Raw genomic sequence first — 25,485 nt, 5'->3', positions numbered from 1 at the left:
AGAGGAAACTTCTCGCGGCACAAAAATTCCCCCATAATATTCTCTTTTACCTTTTTACCAAGTAAAAGATACCATATATACGTTATTCATATTACATTTTTTCATCCATATTTTATGTACCACATTCATATATAATACTACAAGTTTTATTAATGCTGTTTTATATAAATAAATTTAATATTTCATCTTCGTATATCTTGCTTTTTATTTCAATAATTTAAATCGGCAACTATTACCAAAATAAAATGTTGATATGGATTAGAAAGCCTTATTAATAATATTTATGAAAGGCTATTTAAATTTTATCCATGCATTTATGTTATTGAGATGGTTCACAATATATTATTAGGACCTCTATGATTAAGTTGTCTAGAGTTGGATCCTTACTACTTACTTTCCATTTCAAGGTTGAAAAAATAGAAGAGAAATTAGAACAAAACTTGTACATAATTTTTTTTCGTATATGTGAGCTATCATGATTGAAGAACAACATAACCCATACTTAAAAAATTGTGTATAAATTTTTTCTAAAAACTATTAGACGAGTTAGGATAACCATGATTTAAATTAATCTTTATATAACATATAATTGGTATTATTAGTTTTGGCTTGTAAATTGAAAAACTCGACCATATATATATATATATATATATATATATATATATATATAAAAGGAGGGTTATAATAATACTGGTCTAACTCTTACTCAGTATTATATCACTCAATAATTTTATATTAAATATAAATTTTGTAAATTCAATCGTTAGATTGAAAGTTTTTTACTCTTAGATCATATATATATATATATATATATATATATATATATATATATATATAATTTTATATTAATTCAAGATGATTTGATATTTCAGTCTTATAAAATAAAATTGATGTAATATATACATTTTAAAATATACTAAAATATAAACACTTTGATTTCAAATTATTGTTTAATTTTAACAAAATTTGATATAAATATATAAAGTAATATGAATTTTCAATATAACAATTGTATTTACAAAATTCTCATTTAATATAAAATTATTTAATATTAAGTAAAAGTTACAACGATGTTATTATAACTCATATATATATATATATATATATATATATATATATATGGTAAAGATTGGTTGGAACCATAAATAATATATTGTAGCACGAAACTGTTTAATTATTTCTCTAAAGGAAGACAACATATGTTAGTAGCTAGCTAGTTTAACAAATGAAAATCCATTAATTTTTGTTTTCCCCTTATGCACTTTAGAGTCCTTCCACATGTGGCGCGTTCAAGATGTCATAAAAAAACACGCAAGCTAGCTAGAACCATAGGAGACATTTGACCAACACAAGAGCCAATATTATTTCGTTACCACATATATATTCATTATTTTCTTTAGTGATAAGTTTTTATGATTTTCATTTCTTTGAAGTGGGTTTTTTCCTCCTCATTTACCTTCCATAATCCCACGCGCACGCTGCCTTTGCTCTATATAAACCCTCAACACTCTCATTTTCCCTGCACCACTTACCTGGCTTGCATATCGCAACGCACAAACCATTTCCTATCTTGGTACTATAGCAAGAGCTATCAACTTCACACACCTTTACTAAACATAATGGCTTTGCTGAACAAGAATACTCACCAGCTTCTTTCCAAGATTGCAACCAACGACAAGCATGGAGAGAATTCTCCTTATTTTGATGGGTGGAAGGCTTATAATTCAAACCCATTCCACCCCACAAAAAATCCTCAAGGTGTTATCCAGATGGGTCTTGCAGAAAACCAGGTACACGCATGTTGCAATATTTTTGTTTATGCTTTATAGCTTATATTGTATATTATATACATTTTGTACGCCCACAAAATGAGATGGTTAATTGCATGCATGTTTCATATATAATTAGACTAAAACGGGTTTCTGCTTTTAATTTCTTAACTTTCCAGCTATGCTTTGATCTGATTGAAGAATGGATAAGGAACAATCCCAAGGCCTCCATTTGCACTAAAGAAGGAGTGAACTGCTTCAAATATATTGCAAACTTTCAAGACTATCATGGATTGCCAGAGTTTAGAAAAGTACGCAAATTAATTTGAGACTTCATGATAAGATATAAGCTTATAATTAAGACCCTATAATAACTTTTTTACTGAAAAGAATTTTTTATTTTCAGTAAAGCAACTCTAAAAAATTCTTCTTAAATATGTATTTAAACGTAAACGTGTCGTACGAAATTAATGTTGGTGATAATAAATGTGTTTTGTTATTTTATGCAGGCTGTGGCAAATTTTATGTCAAAAGTGAGAGGTGGTAGGGTGAGATTTGATCCTGACCGTATATTGATGAGTGGAGGGGCCACAGGAGCGAACGAGCTAATCATGTTCTGTTTGGCTGATCCTGGAGATGCTTTTCTGGTTCCTAGCCCTTATTATCCAGCGTATGTATCCTCACTTTATCACATATGTTTTCATTCAATGAATGATACTATTTCACACACACACAACGTTAAAAGTGGACACAAATAAAAGCAACCACAAAGTGTAATAACTATTTTGTCTTGATTAAAAGGGAACCGGTGGCTTCATTATTCAAGTGTTCTTCACAAATATCATTCAACAAAATTTTGTTTTCTAGTTATAGAATGACAAAAATAAAATCCCAGTTTTCAAACCATTGAAATAAGAGCACTCCAGATTGAAGAACTATAAAAGATAATTCGTAGATCTTCGCTAAATAATGTTCAACACACACGTGTCCAAAGCAAGAAAAAAAAATTACTTGTTAAAATGTGTTGCATTCTTTGCAGCTTAATATTATATATTATAAATTGACAGTTTTCGGTTTGAAATAAATTAAGAAGAATTGATCAATAGTCTCCTCTACCAACTACGGAGGTGTCAATCTTAAACTTTCACATTTATTTTAGTGGCATGATGCCCAACATCATTCAAACTAAAAAATCCATATACATTAAGATTCAATGAGTTAGGTCAATATTTGCTATTAAAATATAATTTTCAGTGAGTGTCCTATAACACTTGTTCAAAAATAACAAGCAAGCTCTCGAGAGTTGCATTTAAATAAGCAAGTTCTTGCACAAATTTAATATTACTCATGACTAGTAGTCATAATCAATTTATTTATTTTTAAAAAAAATTATTAGACAAACTTACCCTTAATTGACAAAAAGTCATTTTTAACACAAAATTAAAAATCAGTATTGTTATTAGTTTGCTGTAACTTTCATATATATAAATTAAAACAAAAGCATTTTAATCAAGGTCATTAATAAATGTAAAGCTTATTAAATAAGATAGACAATATTCCAAGAACATTAAATGCTTTATAGCACGCCCATATACGTATTTAACCTGCTAGGCTGCTATACCAAGTGATTTCGTCAACAAGAGCATGTTTGGCTATAATAAGTAAATACAAATTCGAAAGTTGATAAATGATAAATAGTTGAGTCATGCGTGGACATTTGTCTTTGACCTTTGAAACCATGACCACCTTAGCTCACGGTCATGTTGTATTAATCAAATTGGAATCAAAATCCCAAACAGCTGTACACAGTTGGAAATTTTGCACGGTCAAGAACCAATTCAAATTTTCGTTACGGAAATTTTCATACAACATTTTTTATTTGCTAATTAACATGTGCTCTCAAAGCCATGATCAATATTAAATTATTGTACACTTTGTCTTCACAACGCTAATTGTCACAACTTTTTAAAATTTTACAGTCTACAACAAGGAATTAATGATGAATATTTCTTAACTCCCACCAATACGTAGAAAAATCTTAGTCAACTTTTAATCTTTGTCTGACCACCACACTGCAGTCGGTCAACAAAGAGATTTGAATAGAGCTTCACATATTATGACGCAATTAAGAAGTGTCAAAGTTAACATATATCAACGTTTCATCATGCACGTGTTACAAGCATGACATGTTCGATTTGACTGACATATATTCTGCATGTTTTATCGCAGATTCGTCCGAGACTTGTGTTGGAGAACAAGGGCGCAACTAATTCCTGTGGAGTGTCACAGCAGCAACAACTTCAAGATAACAACAGAAGCTCTTGACGAAGCTTATAACAAAGCAAAAGAGGATAACATCAACGTGAAAGGGTTGATCATAACAAACCCATCAAACCCTTTGGGAACCACCATGGACAGGGAAACACTGAAGAGCATTGTTGGCTTCATCAATGAAAAAAACATCCATTTGGTGTGTGATGAAATCTATGCAGCCACAGTGTTTAGAGCACCTTCCTTCGTGAGTGTCTCTGAAGTCATGCATGAGATTGAACACTGCAACAGTGACCTCATTCACATTATTTATAGTTTGTCTAAGGACTTGGGGCTTCCGGGTTTTAGGGTTGGTATAGTTTATTCATACAATGATGGAGTGGTGAATAATGGGAGGAAAATGTCAAGCTTTGGACTAGTCTCATCTCAGACACAGCATTTTCTGGCTGCATTGCTTTCTGATGAGAATTTTGTGGAGAGGTTTCTGGCAGAGAGTTCAAGAAGGTTGGCTGCAAGGCACAGCCACTTCACAAAGGGACTTGAGAAGGTTAACATTACTTGCTTGCCAAGCAATGCAGGGCTTTTCTGTTGGATGAACTTGAGGAGTTTGCTGAAGGAGAAAACATTTGAAGGGGAAATGATGCAGTGGCGTTTGATCATCAATGAAGTGAAGCTTAATGTGTCACCAGGGTCATCTTTTGATTGCTCTGAGCCTGGTTGGTATAGGGTGTGTTTTGCTAACATGGATGATGAGACTGTGGATGTTGCACTCAAGAGGATCAGGGCATTTGTTGGGAAAGAGACAGGGAAACCAGTGGAACTCAAACGTTGCAAAAGTAACCTTAGACTCAGCTTCTCTTCGAGAAGATTTGACGAGAATGTTATGTCACCTCACATGATGTCACCCCATTCACCAATGCCTCACTCACCCCTTGTCAGAGCCACTTAATTGGACCAGCTTACCTTCAGAAACATATATGTAGCAAGTTGTATTACGTCCTTTCTAAGCTGATTTTTATTCATGTAATGTTGTCCTGCATATGTGGACAGATAACTCTACTGTAGTTAGGTAACTGAAATGATTTGTTCAATTCAAGTTATATATATAAAGTCTCTTTATATACAAGCATGAATTACTTTTGAGGGTTTTTCTACCGAAAAAACTATATTTTCAGTAGAAAAACACAAAGTATTTTTAACTTGTATTCAAACTGACTTATAATATTATGATTTTGAATTTATGTTCTTCCATTATGTAAAATATGAGTTTGAGTTTAACTCGATCCTATAAAACTTTATTGTAGTCACAACTTACTTGCCATTCGCAAGCATTACTCATCTTATATATGATTACAAAGAGATGGTGAACTCATAATATAGCTTAATTAACAATTTGAAATAATCTAACAAAAAATTCATCTTCATTAACATTTACATATTTATCTTTATGTTTCCCCTAATCATTGATTAACATCTGGACTACGTGATTGCATGAAGTGCTCAAGAAAGTTCCCTAGAGAAGACGGGCTTCCTATTTTAGAGTGGTGATAACAATTGGATAGATACTTTAATTTTATGTGATCATACGTGCATTGGTTCAAAGGGTATTGTAACTTTAACAACTGATCACAAGAATAAACTGATGCGAGATTATTTCAGTTTAATTAGTAATTTTGAGTTTAAATCTTGTATATATAACTACATTTACTATCTCAAGAGAGAGTTTTACTGTATATAATAATTTCACCCGATTCAAAAGATTGCTCCAAGTGGTATTGATAAGAAAAGGTAGTGTAACTTTCAACTGAGATCATTTTCTACTATGTGGGGGGACAGAGTGACCCACACACAGAGTGAACACATTTTAGTATTTTGATTGAGTTTCATGACCCAATTCAAGTTGTCTTTACTCTTTTTCCAGTAACCAAACCGACCTTTGGAGCTTGATGATCCATAATTGGTGCAGGGGATTAACTTATTTGGGAGCTTTTCTCGCCGTCTGGGACACGGCTATTGTGCCTTAACAATAGTCTCATCAATCGGAAAGTTGCACCATTATGGGAATTACCACATAAGCCTTGACAGTGATCTCACAGAACTAGAGCATGAACCAAAGAAAGTTGCATCATACATGTGGGGTAAACTATTTTAGTACCTTTGACAGTGATGAGTTAGGCACTTTTATAGTAGTTGAAAGTGACACAATTAGTTTCAATTGGGGTATTCAACTCTTGATTCTTAATATTTTTAAGGATCGTCTTCCTCTTTGTACCAAAAAATATAGAGTTTAACAAAGAATGGTAATCGTTATTTATATCAATAAGAAAACAAACACCTCTGGCTCCAGTTCTTATTCTGTTATTGAAGTTGTGCTGTACTGCAGTTTTATATCTCGCGAGGGTCTTTAAATATTAAGTTTGGAGTTAGATTAGATCTACAAAATCCAAATTTGTACAGATAATAACTTCCATCTTTAATAATATTCCAGAAAGATCTTTATTTTGGACTTGGTAATCAAGTCGAATTAATGTGCAATAAGCAATAAGATTAATCAAGGATGTGACATGCACTTCTGTGCACTATATATCATTTTATATATGATTGCATGGCCCTTGTGTTAGCTTTGGTGACACCAAGCTTATAAAGTAATCGATGACAAATTTATACATTTTAAGTAATTTTCTTATTTGATCAGCAAGGTTAAGAAATTTGAACCACAGAATGCAGAACTATTTCCTGATTTTTTTCATCAAACTATAATAGGACTAATGATAAGGTAAAGCCAGTAAAGTTCAAATTTTAGACTCAATAATAAAAAATTATTCTTGTTTTTGAATTTTATGAATTAAAAGAAATATTTGTAATAAGAAAGTTAGAACTTATATATCCAAATAATGACATCTAAGTAATGAAACGTGGAATTCTTGCAGACATTTTAAATTCTCCGGTACGTACATTTCAGTGGACGTCCTAGTCAGTTCAAAATTTTCCAATCCATTGTAAGAAGCTGGTATTTAAGCAGAAGATAAGGAGAAAAAGGTATGTGACAGGGAATAACAAGGAGTTTTTCCATAAATTAACGGGGTAATTTACGGGCGGTGTATTAGATTAGGATTTTAAAGGATTTTTTTAGTTAAAAAAAGTCATGTAATTTTTAAAAGATTTTGCAGGATTTTCATGACTTTTAAGATTTAGTAAGATTCTACAAGACTTTTAATCAAGATTTTAATAGATTATGCTAGACTTTTAAGTTAAGATTTTAATGAATTCTGTGGGACTCTGTGAACTTTGCAGAATTTCGTAAATTTTTTACATAGGACAAGAGTTTAAGATTTTTTTTATAAATTCAAATTTAAAAAGAGTCAAATATAAAAATAAAAAAAATAATAATATCTGGATAAATAATAATAATAATAATAATAATAATAATTCTCCGTAATATCATGTCGTTCTAAATAGAATTCACCTGCATATGCTAAAAATTATTCTAAACAACATTTTAAATTTTTTATATTTGTGATTTAAAATATTTTATTTATAATTTTATAAATGATTAAAAAAAATAGTGGGACAACTACCTCTTTATAACTAAATATGTCTCTTAATTTTATATCGGTAATGAAGTAGAAATTTACAAATATCAACTAAGAGAAAAAAAATATATCTGAAATTTGTTACAGGTATAAAATAATTTTTTTAATTTTTAATTGCTTTCAATTATTCATTGGTGAAGAAATATTTTTAGTATTGAATTCTAAGATACTATAATGTCTTATGTTAATTTTATTTTTTAAAATATAAAAATCCTTATTCCATAATATAAAAATTAAAAAAATAAAATTCATAATAAAAAATAATAATAATTGTTGAGTAATAAAAGGGGAATGATAATAATAACAAATTCAATAGAGGAAGAAAGATCGCAATTTTTGTACTGATAGGGTTCTTCCCTCAACTAAGATCCATTCTTATTTCATTCTACTCACAGAAACTCTAACTCAAATTCATTATATATATATATATATATATATATTATTCTAATAAATCTAAATTGATTATAAGGTCTTGAAGATCTATAGTTGATTATAGAGATCATGATATCAATTTTAGCTTTCACCTTTTCTTTTTCTTGATGCGTGTTATAAAAAAATTACTAATTAAAATTTGAAATTTCAAGCATTTTTTGTTTTATATAAGTGAGGAACAATCTCAACTAAATAAAGTAAGTCAATTAAAGAGAACAAAAAGAAAAATAGAGCAAGTCAATGACAATATCATTTACCTATAGAAGTTTCACCAAATAGGGGAATGGAATGAGAACAATAGTATAGTATTATATATGAGCAGTGGTGCAGTATTATTAACAAGAGAAAAAATGGAGAAGACATGAGCATAGAAAAATAAAAGAGATGAAAAACTCACTTGAAAATTCTTGAAGCACTTAAAAAGTCACTTCAAACAATCCTCCAAAATCTTATGAGTTTGGATGGGATTGTTTTATGAATTTGGTATTTATAGATACCACTAAAAAGTCTTTCAAAATCCCTCTAATACAATAATCCTTTAAAATCCCTATATTTTTGAATATCAATGAATTATTTTTAAGTTGTAAAAAGTCTCAAATGAATACTAATGGATTTTAATGGATTCTTTAAAAAATCTTGAAAATCCAGATTGAATACCACTAGATTGTGACATAAAATCCTAATCGAATATCAACAGACTTTTTTATTCAAAAAAAGTCTTTTAAAATCCTATAAAATCCTAAACTAATACACCTCCTACATTTTTTATAACCTTTTTACAAGCCATGCAGCTTACTCACTACTCGGGACATTCTTTCTTCTTGCATCCTAACTTCTTACCGAAATAGCAAGTAAATTTCTCATTCTTCTTTTCTTTCATGGAGATGAATGTAGCCAAAAGGTTCTGTGCCTCTATTTTTTTTTTTTGGCAAAGTATTGCTCAATTTCGAGGAATCTCTTGCACTTTGACTCTCATAAATTTTGGATTAGAGTGCTTCATAATCATTCAGCCCTTAGTTAGAAGTTTTCCTATATATAACATGTATAGAGCAAATTATATCATTCATCCAATTATTTGCCTCTATCTTCTCCTTTCTTTTTTGGCAAAGTATTGTTCAATTTCGAGGAATCTCTGCACTTTGACTCTCATAAATTTTGGAATAGGGTGCTTCGTGATCATTCAACCCTTAGTTAGAATTTTTCCTATATATAATATGTATAGAACAAATTATATAATATAGAGTAAATTATATTTTACTTTATCAAAGAATACGAAGGTTGTACTATCTTTCTCTCTTATATTAAAAATTATATTTTTCTTTTAGAAATTTTAATACATGACACTTTATCTAATTTTTATACTAACACCGCCACCAACCTTCCTTCGTAAGTTAAAATGAACATTTTTTACCTTTAATAAATATAAATATTACACTTTAACAATCTTTTAATTTATATATTCAATTATTATTTTAAAATTATAATATTTTTTTTAAAAAAATAATAATATATTTTAAATTTTTATTTTCACAAAATATTTTTAAAGTTATAAAAATAAAAATAATATATATATAATCAAATATGAATATTAAGATAGTATTTAATCATTGTAATTAATATAATTTTTAATAAATATTTAAATAAAATAATATTTCCATTATATAGTATTAATTATATATATTATAGAATTAAGATAATATTTAATTGATTTTTTTTAATAAACTATTTTCATAAATATCTAAATAAATTGATATTTTCTGATAAAGTATTATTTATGATATTCAATAAATAAATATATATATATATATATATATATATATATATATATATATATATATGACTTAAATGCTTTTTAGCCATATATTTGGTCTCCTAAATTGTAATTCAAAATTTTAAACCTTTCATATTTATATAATTTTGATCTTTCAAATTTAAAATTAATAATTTTAGTCTCTTAATATTATAATTGTGCGATTTTAGTGTCTCTCATCAAAAATTTAATAATTTTCTTGATGCAGCACTAATTGATGATATCATGTATCGCTGTATCGGTATTTCTAATTAATTTTCTTCTAATATATTTATCTTATTTAATATATTTATATTTTTAAAAAGTATATCAATTTATATTTACAAATTTTTTTTATTTAACTATGAATATACTAATAATATTATTAATATTAATTTATCAATAATATTATAATATATACAAATATATTTATTTAGTAATAATAAATATATATCATTTGATACATGAATGAAAGTTATAATATATGTAACTTAAATTGCTTAACAATTGTAAAACTTTAAAATATATATATATATATATATATATATATATATATATATGTTAATTTAAAGTATTAAATTTTAAATGAGAGAAACTAAAATTATACAATGCAATACTTGAGGAACTAAAGTTACTCAATTAAAATTTGAAAACCAAAATTGCACGATTATGAGAGTTTTTTACTCAAATAATACTATTTTAAAAAATACTTACCCAAGTAGCAACCGTGCAAATTTATTTCTCCAATTAGGACTTTTTACTGTTCACGTTCCAGAACGGGCCGTTCTGATTACAGAACGAGCCGTTCCAGATTAAAAAAAAACACATGACAAATGGATCAGAACGGGCCGTTCCAGATTCAAAAAATGCACATAAAAAGTGGAACCAGAACGGGCCGTTCTGGCCTACAGATTCAGGCTTTTTTTTTCTTCTGATTTTCACTTATCAATTACCAAAACTCAGAGACTACCATCAAGTGATTAAATTTATTGAATATTAACATTATAAATATAACTAAATAAATTTATTAAAATTCAATACAAAAATAAAGATCAATGGTGGCAGAAACTGATTATGTTGTTCTGTAATGTCCATATCTGTTTTAAAATCATGTTGGACTTTGGCCACCCTTGAAAGTTCTCTTGAATTTTGGATTTGGCCACAAAGTTGGACCAGTGTAAGTAGGCCAATAATATTCATGTCGGAGCTCTCCAAACTATCCTGCATATACTTTTGCAACTTATTGTAAGGTATATATGAGAAATATGTAAGTTTGATAGTCGTGATGTGCATGTAAGCATGAAGCGAATACATGCGAGCAAGGGATATAAACTTTTTGGAACTTGCCGCAATCACACCACATTACATTTAGCCTTACTGTAAATCTCTCAGCAAGTCATGCGAGCAAGGGATATGAACTTTCTGAAACTTGCTGCAATCATATCACATTTCATTTAGCCTTATTGTAAATTTCTCAACGGGTCAAACTTCTCTCGGATGTTGCGTTTCTTCCAACTTTGTGGCCAAATCTAGAATGCAAAAGAACTTTCAAGGGTTGGCGAAAGTCCAGCAGGATTAGAACAGAGATTGACATTAAAGAACAACATAATCCTGTAAAAAATTGTTCCTATTGTCACACTCCTGGTCACGCCTTACTGTAAATCTCTCAGTGAGTCATGCGAGCAAGGGATATGAACTTTCTGAAACTTGTTGCAATCATACCACATTTCATTTAGCCTTATTGTAAATTTCTCAGCGAGTCAAACTTCTCTCGGATGTTATGTTTCTTCCAACTTTGTGGCCAAATCTAGAACGCAAAAGAACTTTCAAGAGTCGGCCAAAGTCCAGCTGGATTAAAACAGAGATTGACATTAGAGAATAACATAATCGTGTAAAAAATTGTTCCTATTGTCACACACCTAGTCATGCCACCATTGATCTTTATTGTTGTAATAAATTTTAATATATTTATTTTGTTATATTTATGATGTTAATATTCAATAAATTTAATCACTTGATGGTAGTTTCTGAGTTTTTGTAAAAAAAAAAAAACCTGAATCTGTAGGCCAGAACGGCCCGTTCTGGATTCAGAATGGCCCGTTCTGGTTCCACTTTTTATGTGCATTTTTTGAATCTGGAACGGCCTGTTCTGATCGATTCGTCATGTGTTATTTTTTAATCTAGAACGACCCATTCTGGAATTAGAACGGCCCGTTCTGAAACTTGAACTATAAATAGTGCTAGTCTGGGAAATAAATTTACACAGTTGCTATTTGGGTAAATATTTTTTAAAATAATATTATTTGAATAAAAAAAACTCCGATTATAATATTTAAGGAATTAAAATTTCTCAATTAAAACCCTCACAAATAAAATTAGAAAATTGTAATACTTGACGAATAAAAAGCACAATTAATTAATAATACACCTTTTTGATTTTTATTTATTTCTTAAATATCTTTTCTAGAAAAATAATTTTCAAAGAAAAATATACTTTCAATAAGTACTTTCTAAAAGATAAAAATATACTTTCAAAAATAATTTTTTGAAAAATAAATTATTTTATCCTTTTGAAAAGTACTTTTCAAATGTATGTTTTTTTTTTTTACTTCTAAAATATACTTTTCAAAAATATTTTTTTTAAAATTCCAAAGAATACTTTTCAAATATATAGTTTTTTAAGAACTAGATAGCAAAATTTTAGAATAGTAATGATAAATAAAATTATATTATTTCTAATCAATAATTCATTATAAAATTAACTAGTCATACTTTAAAAATGACATTTTCATAAAATTTACAACCTTTAACCAATGTAAGCAGTATTGAAAATATAATGAAAAATTAGGATTTAAAAATTATTGAAATTAAGAATGAAAAAAATAAAATTTAAAAAATAATAAAAATAAGTCATTGGATGTCTTAAATGCTAAAAATAATTAAAAAATAAAAAAAGAAAAGTGTTTGAAGAGTGATTAGAAAGAGATAGAATAGGAAAAGAAAATGAGTGAAATAAGAAGAATATATTTTTTAAAAATAAAAATTAAATTAAAAAGATAATAGATTAAAAGAATATTTTTAAAAAAATCAAGAAGGGAATGTATCTTTTAGTGAAGGGAGGTGTATATAACATTTTTCGTCATGTTAAACGTTCTCTTGGGTTGGATACCTTCAACACCTTGGGCCTCCTCTTGTTGAATTGATATTTCTTCAATGGGCTCATGCATAACAAAACCCAACATTGTTGTTGTACACATTTATCACTCATTGTTATTGTAACTTTGATAAATTGCTAGAGACTTGGCCATCGAAATGCCTTTGGTAACTACGAAACTTATGTTCACAACATCTAAGGACTTAAATATATCTTATCAATTATCCCACATAATTTTTTAACGAGGCTTACAAGAAATATTTTCTTGATATAAGAACAAGTTCTCGTAGAACAACTATTCTTATGCATAACTTCCACCTGTTCTAACTCCAATGATAAACATGTATAAGAAATATTTTTAAAATGTGAAAACTTTATAAGCAATTCCAATTAGAAATATTTTAATGACTTTGAAATATTATGGAACATGGTTTTGTACTGTTCTTGAACTATATGCTTCAATCAAGGGTAGTCACATACACTATGTGCAGCCTTTTAATTTGAATGCCCACGAGGAACACTGTAATGTGTCTTGAAAACTGAAATGTGATATAATTGAGTGGTACAGCATGCTGTACTTTGGATGATTGGCCTTTTGTAAATTACAGCACATATATTTCCACCTTTATTAATCAGAGTGAAAATATTTGGTGAGTTTATAATTTTTTCACTTTTTATTCAAAGATTACTATTGTCAAAAGTTTAAAGACACAAATAATGCTCGACACCAATTCAAATATAAGATACAAATTTAAAATATTAAAAATATTTTAAAAAATATTACATAAAATTATAAAATATGCATTGAAATAAGAAGAGCATAAGGTTTGAATGTAAAATGAATATAATATAATTATGTCTATTTCATATATAAGTGTATGAAGTGAGTTAATATAGATGAATGCAATTCTGATGAAATTTTCTCTTTCATCGTTGGGTGTCATAAATTTTTTTAGTGATATTTTTAAAAATTGTGCAAATTACTTTGTCTTCAAAGATAGTTCTTGTATGTTAATAATTTTTTACATATTAAATTAGTTCTATAATCAATCTTTTAACATAAAATTTTGATCAAATCGACCTAATTTTGAAGTATTATAAAAAAAGTTTAACGGAAGAGTCATTAATTTTACTAAAAGTAATTATTAAGGAAAAAAAAATACTAATTCAATATTTGATTAGTTTATAAGTATCATTTGTTATAATTATTTTAAAATTTTTATGATGCACAATTTTTCCTTGTAAAATATGATTCAAATTTAAATATAATTTTTTGTTACAATGTTATTAAAAAATACAAAATGAATTTAGAGTTGAAAATATTAAATAAATTAAATTAATATAAAATTTGTTAAAAATAATTGAATGTAAGAAATTATTTTGCATTGTGTTATATTTATTGTTAGTATTTGTTAAAATATTGAAATTAATTTTAAATGTAACACTTTAATTTGTGATAGTGTTATACTATCTCTAGTTGTTTTATGTTGTTAAGTTGAATTATTAGAGTTGAGGGGTTTGGGGGTCTAAGGATCCCTTTAGAGTTTTAGTGGTGTTGAGAGAGGGTTTTCTAGGAAAAAATATAGCTTAATTATAGAGGGAAGAGTATATAAGGTTTCTGTTTTGAATAGAGCCTCGTAAACTCTTTTCCCTAAACTTTCTAGAGAAAGGATTCTAGAAAGAAGGTCTCTGGTTCGTGAGATCTTTTTCTCTCAATCTCCTTCTCTCCTTCTTCCTATTCTTTTTTAAGTTATGTTGTTGTGATTTAGGTGGTGGAAAACCTTGAATCAAGTCGATGATCTCGTACGAAGTTTAATTCTTTTCTTCTTCTACCTCGGAATCGAGCTACCCGAGATAAGGGAAGTCTAGATTTCTATTTTCCTTATGGTATGATGGAGTTGTTGGATGATTTCGGTGTTGAATGTTGTTGGATTTCAAACTACAATGGTTGGATTGATGAAAATGGTGAAGATATGTGTGAAGGTTAAGGTTTAGTAGCATAAAGGGGAAGATATGATTATTTGCTTATGTTGTGGTTGCATGTTGCTTTTTGTGCGTGATTTGAGTTGTTTGAGTTGAGTAGAGACTTTATCTCTTATTATATGTGTTAGATTTTTGATGTTTTTCAGGTTGTGGCTTAAAAATTAGATTCTTCAAATGCAGAACTTTAACATCTCGTCGGGCGCATCTTCAAGGCACCAGACATTGTTCTAACTTGAGGCTCTTTGTCTCAATCATGCCCGGGTGTAGGATTGGTGGCACTGGACGTGAGGAGAAAGACTCATCTCAGATTGGGATGACTCCGAGCGTGGTTGAATGGCGCCAAGCGTGGGAACCCTAAGAGTTCTTTGACTTGGTGATGTCGAGTCCAAAGTTGAGTGGTGTCTAGCGTGGCCAAGCCAAAGCTCTTTGTCTAGATTTTGTTAGACGTCAAGGTGTTGACGTCGAGCGAGACTCAAGTAGAGACTCTCTACCTAAGATGGGATTAGACATGTTTACAACACTAAGCATGAGGTTTCAAGGGCCTTTGCCTTAGCCACGTCGGACACAGGTTGTGTAGTTTTGGGTGTGGATGAGGCAAAGAACTCCCTGCCTGGATGGATTTGGACATAAGGTGAATAGTGTCAAGCATTAGTTGCTAAAGAAAAACATGATGATATGATTGATGAAGTGTTGACTCCTTGTTAGTTTAAGTTGTTACATGAATATGTGATAAATAAATTGTAATGATGAAGTAGTATGTGATGATTTTGTTGTGTGTTGATAGTTGAGAATTAGATATGAGATGTGCGTTGTGTGTTGACAGAGTTGTATGTTGTTAGTGTAGTTGTGTTGAATATACCATGTGTTGTTGAGATGTTGATTGATTATGGAGTTGAATACGAGTTGTGAGTTGTAAAGTTGTATATTGACTTTGTTGATTGTGTTGAAACTATAAAGAGTTGTTGTGTTGTTGAACTGTGTTGACCACTTAGAACTAGAGGGGGAGGTTTTCAAAATTTGTATCCCATTGTTTGGATATTGTGTTGTAGTGCTCGGAGAGCCTAATCTCATGAAAATCCTTCTTGAGAAGTTGACCCTTAAAGTGGATACTATGTTGTTTCTCCTCAAGGACTTTATTGGTATCATGTGTGAGCAAGTTCGAGGCACATGTGTATAAGGTGACCATAATATAGGGGTCAAGTTGAGGTATACTAATTAAAAGTGACCAACCGAGTAAAATACGAAGTCAAGAATCTAGTTCCTAATCGAGCATCAAAAGGTTATAATATTTGGAGGGTAGTCGATGGGTTAATCTTAGTTGAAATGTGTGATGATGCATGTAGTTGTTGTGTTGACTATATGATGTGTTGATTTGATTGTGTTACTCATATGTTATGTTGAACTGTGATGAAATGTGATGTTGTGATGAAAATTAAGTTATGTGTGTTGATATGTGTTATATATTGTGATGTTATGTGATGTTTTTGTGTTGTGTGTGCGTGTGTATATATATTATTTCTTTTTTACTTTAACTTATTCTTGCATATTTCTATGTGATGTAGACTGTGATAATCATACGTGGTATGAGAGCAAGATAAGGATAGAGTTGGAGAGCTGCTGTGGAGGCCATCCAATGACATAGGAGATGAAGGAATTTTTGTTGACTACCGGATGGTGGTAAACTTGTATAGACAATGTAGTTACTTCACCGACAACTTAGGATGTATAGATCATTACATTACTAGATTACTATATTTATATTGCAAATATTTATTTAGTTGATTTTCTATATATGCGCGCAATATAATACATGTTCTAGTATTCGTATATCTATAGTTTTAAGTTAGATATTTTCCATTGCCAGTAGTTGTGTCGTATAATGTAGGGACCAGTCGGGTCATTCCATTAAACATCAAAATATTTAAATTAAATTATATATGTGTATTATATATATATATATATATATATATATATATATATAAAGGATGGAAATATTATATTTATAACTATTTGAATAAAGATTTTAAGTAAATCACTTTGTAAGAGAATGTTTTAGGTGGATTTATATAATGAAAATTTGATTATAAGCTTTGTGTTCATAAACATGATATATGAAACAAGTTTATTTATCAGTAATATTAAAATACTAATGATATATAAAGTTTATTTATTAAGTAATAATAAATATATATCATTTGATACATTAATAAAAATTATAATATACGTTTACTTAAATAAATAAATAATTGTATAATTTTAAAATATTATATATATATATATATATATATATTAAAATTTTAAAGTTATTAAAATTTTTAATAAAAAAGACTAAAATTGCACAAATATGATATTTGAGGGAGTAAAATTGTTCAAATTAAAAATCGAGAGACTAAAATTGCACAATTGCAATATTTTAAAAACTAAAATTACTCAAATAAATTCTTGGGGATCAAAATTGTACAATTGCAATACTTAAAGGATCAAAAACACAATTAAGCCTAATATTATGATGATGATGATGATAACATCAACAACAACAATAATAATAATAATAAACATTATATTAAAATATAATCCTCATATAATTTAATCAAAACAAATATATAAAATATAATTTCAACATTAAAATGTTCTCTAACATCAACCCTTTAAATTTTATAATAAAATATATATTATTAATCTAATTGCGAAAACGTAAGGTATTACATCACACTTAACCGAGGTAAAGGGAGTGGAGAAAAGAAAGATGGGGTCATAGTGGGGAGGAAGATGGGAGATCACAATGGTAAGGTTATGGATATACTTGATAAGAAGAAGAAAAAAGAACAATACTTGAAAGTGAATTTGTAGTTAAATTTTGAAAAATAGATTTGTAGGTAGGTTTACATAAATAAATATATAGAATAAAAAATAGATTATAAAATAACATCTTAATATTTTTGCTGACATAACAATATCTAATGTTTATTTCAAATGACATGTTATTGTAATACAGAGTAACTCAATTTTTAGATTATAAATAAATAGATTATATAAATTGGCCTTACATTACCTTGCCATTTTTTTATGACTAATGGATCATACATTCTAAATATGAAATAATATTTAATAAAAAATTATTATTATTAATTATTATAATAATAAATAAACTTATCATATATTGTAATTTATTATAATAATTAATAAACTTATCATATATAATAATTTGTAATTAAATGGTAGTAATAAACTGTTTTATATCATCATTGTATAATATTTTTCTTTTTATTTTATGAATTTTTTATTCTAACCTATATAGCTTATAACTTTACTGGACAAAAGTAGTCCAAGCTCCATATAATTTAAAAATATATGTAATTTACTAATTATTTAGTTTAAATTGGATTTTAATGAACTACTACAATGAACTTAGTGAAGAAGGTTAAGATAATATATATTAAATTTTATATTTAAATTTTGTTATCATTATTGTAATTCTTACTGATAAAAAAAAATTACAATTCTTATAAAATGAGTTAGTTTCGATTTTGGTCCTTATAATTTTTTTATTTAATTTTCATTCTTCCAAAATAAAAATAAAAAAATTATCGCTACTCTCACATAATATTTGTTAACTGCTCATATGTTTAATGGAAGAATGCAACACATTTATTTTTTTTTAGATTGTTAAAATGATTGTATATTTTACCTAAAATTAATGTTAGGAACAAAAATGGAGATTTCAAAGTTTTATAAGAGATGAAAATTATAGAAAAATCTTTTATAAGAATTAAAATAAAAATTTACTTATCTACAAAGATTAATTAAGCAATAATTTTAAAATTTTAGAAGAATAAAAAATAAAAAATATTTTACATTATTAAAATTAAAATTTATTCATTTTATAAGAAATAATTAGTAACATACTTAAGTTTAATTTTTTTAGCCTTTGATTGTGAATCCTCACACTAATAATTATGAGATGCTTTTGAGTAATAGAGTTAGGTAATTTGTGCACTTGGTTATTTTTTTTTCTAATGCTAAATTTTACTTTTAGTCCTTTATCTTATTTTTTTAGGTTTATTTTGTTTATTTATCTTTTAAAATATTTATTTTAATTTTTTATTTCCTAAAATCTATTGAATATAATTGAAGTTGAAACAAAAAGTGTCATAAATATAATGAAAATTGAAATTTTCAAATAAAATATAATTTTATATTATTTTTCCAAGATTTACATTTGCCTAAGTTGTAACTGCCGGGTATTTCCCCTGCCTTAATCTGTGAATACGTTGATTCATTTGACTTTGGTTACATTGTTGGAATGACAAAGCTGACGAAAATTAATAATCAACTCACCGACCATATCATCTAGTCCTTTCCTTACAGATCATATTGACGTGGTTGTATTCATTAGTTGTTGTCATTAACGGTTGAAATTCTGCCCAAAGCATTCAAATTCAATGGTGTTGAAATTGGACAACAGCCATTTTAATGTTTCTTTTTGGAGCAAGATTTTGGTAGAGCCAATCTTGTTCTTTACAGGCTTTATATTCCCCTTATTTTGATTTACTTTACCATTAAATTTTCCAATATCATCATTAAAATAGTAAAATGTATTAGTAAGTAATTGATTCAAGTGGTACTCTACTTTACTCTCAAATAAAATTTTGAGTTTAAATTTTGTATAGGAAAAAAATGAAATTAAAATAAAAGATTTCATTAAAAATAGTTGGTCAAATTTTTTATAGAAATTAATCATGGATAAAATTAATAGATATTTATTATAAATAAGATAGTTAAAAAAGTAGTAAAATGTTAGTTCAGATAGATGGTCAAATAGTTTGCGTGCATTGTTATTAGGGTGGGTATACGGACTGGTCTGGCCCGTTTAAGGTTCAGTCTGTAAAACTCGTGTTTTATACGGGCCGGATAAGTTCGGTCCGTAAAATAAAAAGACTTATTTTTTAAGTCCGTATCTGGCCCGCAAAAATCTGCGGATAACGGACCGGTCCGCAAGCCTAAATAAGGTTCAAAAAAATAAATTTTTAAAAATAAAAATACATAAAATTAGAAGAAAAAAAAATATTTTTTATTTATAAGCTAAATTTTATCATACTAAAATTTATCAATAGTTAAAATGGTTTAAAATACTAAATATTAAAATATTAAAATTAAAATAATTATAAATACTTAAATAGTAGTACTAAACTTTCAATAATAAGAGCATTAAAATGTCATAAAAGTAATTCAAATGACAAATACATACCAACTAAACATAATTTTAATGTCATAATAATTTAAAAAATTAAATACACAACATAATATTAAAATCATAATATTTAAAAATATTAATTAGTGAAGTCCGCGGACTAGCCCGCGAACTCGCGGATTAAATTCGCCAAGTCCGCGGATTTCACGAGCCAGGCTCAAAAATTAGACATAGTCATACGGATTTGAAAAAAATGGGTCCGTTATCCGCAAAATTCACGGATTTACGGACTGATCCGCGGACTTGGGTCCGTCTACCACCCCTAATTGCTATTAATATCTTGGCATTAAATTTGATTTGATGGATTTAAAAAATATATATATAGAAGGTGAAAAAAAAAATGGAGTCTAACATAAAAGTAACACTACCAATTACCAAATGGGTATGCAATAGACAGAATATTTTAGGAGGGACAAGATGTGTAAGCCGTAGACAAAGTTCAAATGCTAAATACAAGATGGGATTCTGCACAAAATTATTTTTCAAGTAGTTAATCACATGCACGCCTTGGCTTTGCAATGTACAACAAGTACTAACAGTCTCCATGTGGATTGAGGATGAATACAAAAGCAAACATGACATGCCACCTAAAAAAGTTAGGGGGGTAGCATAGCTTAGGTTATTCTGTCTTTAGGGAGGAACAAAAAACAAAAAAGGAATTGAGATTAAGGTGATTACTTTAATTGTACACCACTAACTAATATATTAAAAGACAAGCAAATTAAATAGATTTAGTAGATAGGCATAAAGCACACATTCAAAATAATCAAACAACCCATGATTCCATGAGCAGAAAACATCATAGGCTACCTGCTTCCCAACAATATAGATAGTGTGCACCACAATAGCACTAGAAGCCTTTTATAAAAGGATCCATAAAATTTACATGCAGTACTACAAGTATTATTTTTTATTAATACAATTTTTCATTAAATATTTATATATATTATTAAAATAAAATTATAATTCTGATTTTAAAAAAAAATTAGTAACATTACATATGATAGTATATCTAATTTTTTTTGGTAAAAGGATTGATGATGATGATAATAATAACTTGTACCGACCCTTACAACATGGGGACCTTGAAACTTCAATCATTCATTATAGATATGAATCAATGGGACCATAGAATCGAGTTAGTGGCCATGTGTGTTATTCACTTCTGAAATCGTATTTGCAACAACACAAATGCAGGGCTCTGAAAAGGGGAGGGAAAATTGGTGTCCCACCCTCAAATCTCAACCAAGTGATAGGGTAGACCATGCTTTTCAGCCACCGTGTCCCACATGACAAAGGACATGACAATTCCACGGAATGAAGTAAAAGTAAGAAAGAAAGGAACATTTTTCTTTATGAATTATAAAAGCATATGATATGCTTTGCCTTTTCAATCTCCTTTTTTTTTCACATAAATTTTGTTGACATCAGCAGCATACAAATTACTAATCGCTGATTCCACTAGTTTATACATCATACTATTGTATGATTACATTTTTGATCAATTTAAAACAAATCCCCCAAAAATTTTATTTCTTCCCTCTACACATTGCTAATGTACTTCCCAAAACAACTAAAAGGGACACCACCAAAATATATACAAGGAGTTTGGTTTTTTTGTTTCCGTCTTCTTGACATCATGGACTCCTAGGATTCATGAAAGAGAATTGGTTCCATTGCAAGTTGAGAAAGTCTGATTTATATATCTATATATATGTCTTCCTTTCCTCATGTTTTTCTTGCAAAGCTTGCTACTTAACAAATGACACAAGCATTGGGATTCTCTTCCATGCTTTGAACATAGTAGTATGTGGTCATGTGGGGATTATAGGCCCTATAAGCCTTGACCAGCTCTAGAACTGGATCTGGTGGTGGGGCTGGTGCAGCCTCTTTCTTCTTCTCATCATCTTTCTTCTCTTCTTCTTTCTTCTCTTCTTCCTTCTTCTCTTCTTCTTTCTTTGGCTCTTCCTTTTTCTCCTCTTCTTTTTTCCCTTCCTCCTTTTTTGAAGACTCCTTCTTCTCTTCCTCCTTCTTGCCCTCTTCTTTCTTTGGCTCCTCTTTCTTCTCTGGCTCCTTTGCTGGCCCTACTGAGACTATGTCTGTCTGCCAGTACTTGCGAAGCTTGCTCACCACATTCACAGGATCAACAGTTCCTATCACTGTTAGCTTCTTCTCCTTCATGTCCATTGAGATGGCATCAATCCCTACATGGTTGCACAATTCCATTGTTTGCTTTACAATATCAAAAGGCAAAAAAAGAGCTAAAAATACATTTTCTTAAGAACATTTGACGATGTTTAATTTCTTATCAAAATTGGACTTGTTATTTGATTAGAATTGAATTTTTAATATGATAGTTTATTTATGTTAACTTTTAATGTAAATTATTTTTACGTCAATTATATAAGATGAAATTTAAATTCTGATTGAAAATATCTAAAGACTTGCATGTGAATTGTGTCCTTAACTAAATTCAATGGAACAATGCAATGCCTCATGATCAAACTAGACAATTGCAGCTTCAAACGTGGAGGAGGCCAATCCAGTTAATCAAAACAAACAAAATCAAACAAGAACTATCTTGTCCAAAAATTTAATTGCTTGAATAATTGTTTATTGGGAACATGAGAGTATGAGATTTAGTAACCCTGTTACTGAACTTTAAATTTTTCCTTCAAATTCAAGAGACATTGTTTGATAAATTAGTAATTGAAAGTTAACCAATAAAAAACTGTCATGCTATTTTGAGTGAACTTTAATTGACAGTTAAGAAGTAAAAGTATAATTAAGCAGAACATTTTGATCATGGGTTACCTGAGGCTGAGGATGTAAATACCAAATTTATTTTGTTTAGAAAATAATACTGTAAACAAATTATAGGAACCACTAAGAAGAGACACCTTAAAATTTCTCAACTCTTGATTATACGAAAAACAATGCAACCAACCACATCCCTTCCAATGCACGAAAACCCAATTCACAATATTTTAACATAACCACAAGACAATTTTATGACATGCTAACTAATGTGTTGGATCGTTGTCAATCATAGGAAAATAAAATATTGTTTCTAGGTGATGGAATATAACGCATTTGGTATGTCTTCATCCCTAAACAAAGACACAAGATACTCTGTAACAAAATGACCCAAATATTTATTTTAATAAGTTGCATCGAATATAATAATTACAATAAGACTGGTTGTATTCGCTTTTAATTTTTTTATACTAATATCACATCATGTACGGCACAGATTTAACAGGTTCGGATATCATGATAAGTATAACATGATTAAAAAACAGTGCTAAAAATATTTTACAGGACCAAATTAATAAAATTAAACTGGTTAAAATAACTAGAGAGATCGGTGCTGAAATGTCACGTGACAATGATTTGGAGGTCGCGTCAGCCATGAGGCAAACTATCACTCTCCCTCACTCACCCAACCCAGATCTCAAAATTTGGTAACATTCTGCAGATTTGGACATTCCCAAACCAGCAATTTAGATATCATATAGTATATTAATTTAGAAAAAAGGGTGAACAATGATTTGGTACCTGAAAGTGTTGAAACTGTTTTCAGGGCCTTCTGCTTGGCCTTGTCATCTGGCAAATCCAACTTGAGTACAAACTTCTGCAAACAAAAATTGAATCAGAAACAGATTCATTAGGCCCAGATTCAAATCATGACGACCTTAGCATACTAAAGAATATTCTTAGAATAATAATATACAACCCACGAAATCTGAACCATCCAATTAAAAAGTATGCAACTTTATGCATATATACCCCATATGTTCAATTAAAAGTAAAACTTATGCCCCATATGATAAATTAAACACAACCATGAATACCACCAATATTCATTTTGAGGCACAACCCAGATCTTTATACGGAAAACTCAAAAAAAGCATAAAGTTGATGGAGAATCAAAAGTGAATCAAGGTTGTGAGTCAAAGCTCAGAAGCGAATTATGAATTATCCTTTAAGGAAAAGGGTAAGGAGAAATAGAATTAGAAAGTGGGAATCATATACCTTCATGGTTTTTTTTTTATCCCTCTATGTTTTGGAGTGATGAATTGTTGTGTGCAGATCAAAGGCAGGGAAATGTGAAAACTTTGGGAGAAGGGAAGAGAGAAGAAGAAAAGAGGTTAGCAGGAATGGGAGATGAGAGAGTGCAATACGAAATCGAATAATGCTAAGTTGAAAAAGATAGAGAGTGAGGAGTTGGACTCATTTTAATAGCAGAAAATCGAATCAAAACAAGGTTTGCAGAATAGGAGAGAGAAAGAAAAGCTAGAGAGAGAAAGAGATAGTATCAAGTATGAACTGTGTACTTTGGAGTAATAACGTTTACAAAATAATAATAATAATAATAATGTAGGAGTAGTGAACGTAACGGGTGGAGAGTTATAGGCCACGAGAGAGAGAGTGATAAGAAAGGCCACGCGAAGGTAGTGAGCGTGTGACTAGTTGGTGAAGGTCCACCACAAGGTATTAGGGGCTGTCATTATTTTCTCCCTTTAATTAATTGCTATGCTCAGAATATATGTTTGCATGGGGGACAAAGAAATACATTGATACTTTCGAAATAACAGAAACTTTTGTTTTATTAAGGTAAGTATACTTGGGTGTACAAGGTTTCACTTTAGCGTCTCATGCTTTGGTACTTTAATTTGGTCATGCTTGCATTGCCACCAAGAATTATGTTATGAGATTTTTAGAGATGGAAGTTTTAGGAAATTTTATAAATTTACTTTAGTTATTACTTGGATTTTTATGGATGATATGGTTGTTTTAAACAAAAATTGATTATTTATCATGTTTTGTTAAATGAAGTATTTTTAAAAAGCATAATATAATTTTCAAAATGCTCTTAATTGAAATAAAAAATTAATAAATAATTGTTAAGATAAGAATGATATATATCAATATAATATTTTTGGCTTTAGGCCACTCAATAAAAAATATATATAAAAAAGGTAATGCAATATGTAGTATGAGATTAAAAAGCGTAAGATTGTTACATTGGCTAGTGGTTATTATGAATGTGATAAATATAGTTTTGATTGTTGATGTCGAGAGTATTCATAGGGTTAGAGAGAGACAAATATAAATTTGTTCCAACTTATCTCACATTTATTCTTAATATTTTCAACCAAATATTTTCTATACAAATAATTAAAATTGAAATTAATAACATAATTAAAATATCTAACCATCGATTGATTATGTAAAATATT

The 25,485-nt window shown here is 28.9% G+C and overlaps 2 protein-coding genes across 2 annotated transcripts; one reads left to right on the top strand and one right to left on the bottom strand.

The window, feature by feature from the left end:
* Positions 1-1,441: 1,441 nt before the first annotated feature.
* Positions 1,442-5,318, top strand: LOC109803088 (1-aminocyclopropane-1-carboxylate synthase 2). The gene is made up of 4 exons (XM_020364557.3): positions 1,442-1,790; positions 1,949-2,080; positions 2,279-2,439; positions 3,999-5,318. Exons 1-4 carry the CDS (start codon positions 1,620-1,622, stop codon positions 4,987-4,989), a joined length of 1,455 nt encoding a protein of 484 aa, XP_020220146.1. The 5' UTR covers positions 1,442-1,619; the 3' UTR covers positions 4,990-5,318.
* Positions 5,319-21,588: 16,270 nt separating this feature from the next.
* Positions 21,589-24,596, bottom strand: LOC109802317 (heavy metal-associated isoprenylated plant protein 39). Its single transcript, XM_020363634.3, has 3 exons — positions 24,278-24,596; positions 23,801-23,876; positions 21,589-22,446 (listed from the first exon to the last, which is right to left on the bottom strand). Exons 1-3 carry the CDS (start codon positions 24,281-24,283, stop codon positions 21,998-22,000), a joined length of 531 nt encoding a protein of 176 aa, XP_020219223.1. The 5' UTR covers positions 24,284-24,596; the 3' UTR covers positions 21,589-21,997.
* Between the last annotated feature and the right edge of the window lie 889 nt (positions 24,597-25,485).

Source organism: Cajanus cajan, chromosome 4 (genome assembly GCF_000230855.2).
Source record: "Cajanus cajan strain Asha chromosome 4, NIPB_CcT2T_4, whole genome shotgun sequence".
Taxonomy (NCBI): domain Eukaryota; kingdom Viridiplantae; phylum Streptophyta; class Magnoliopsida; order Fabales; family Fabaceae; genus Cajanus; species Cajanus cajan.
This window is presented reverse-complemented; position numbering and strand designations above follow the sequence as displayed.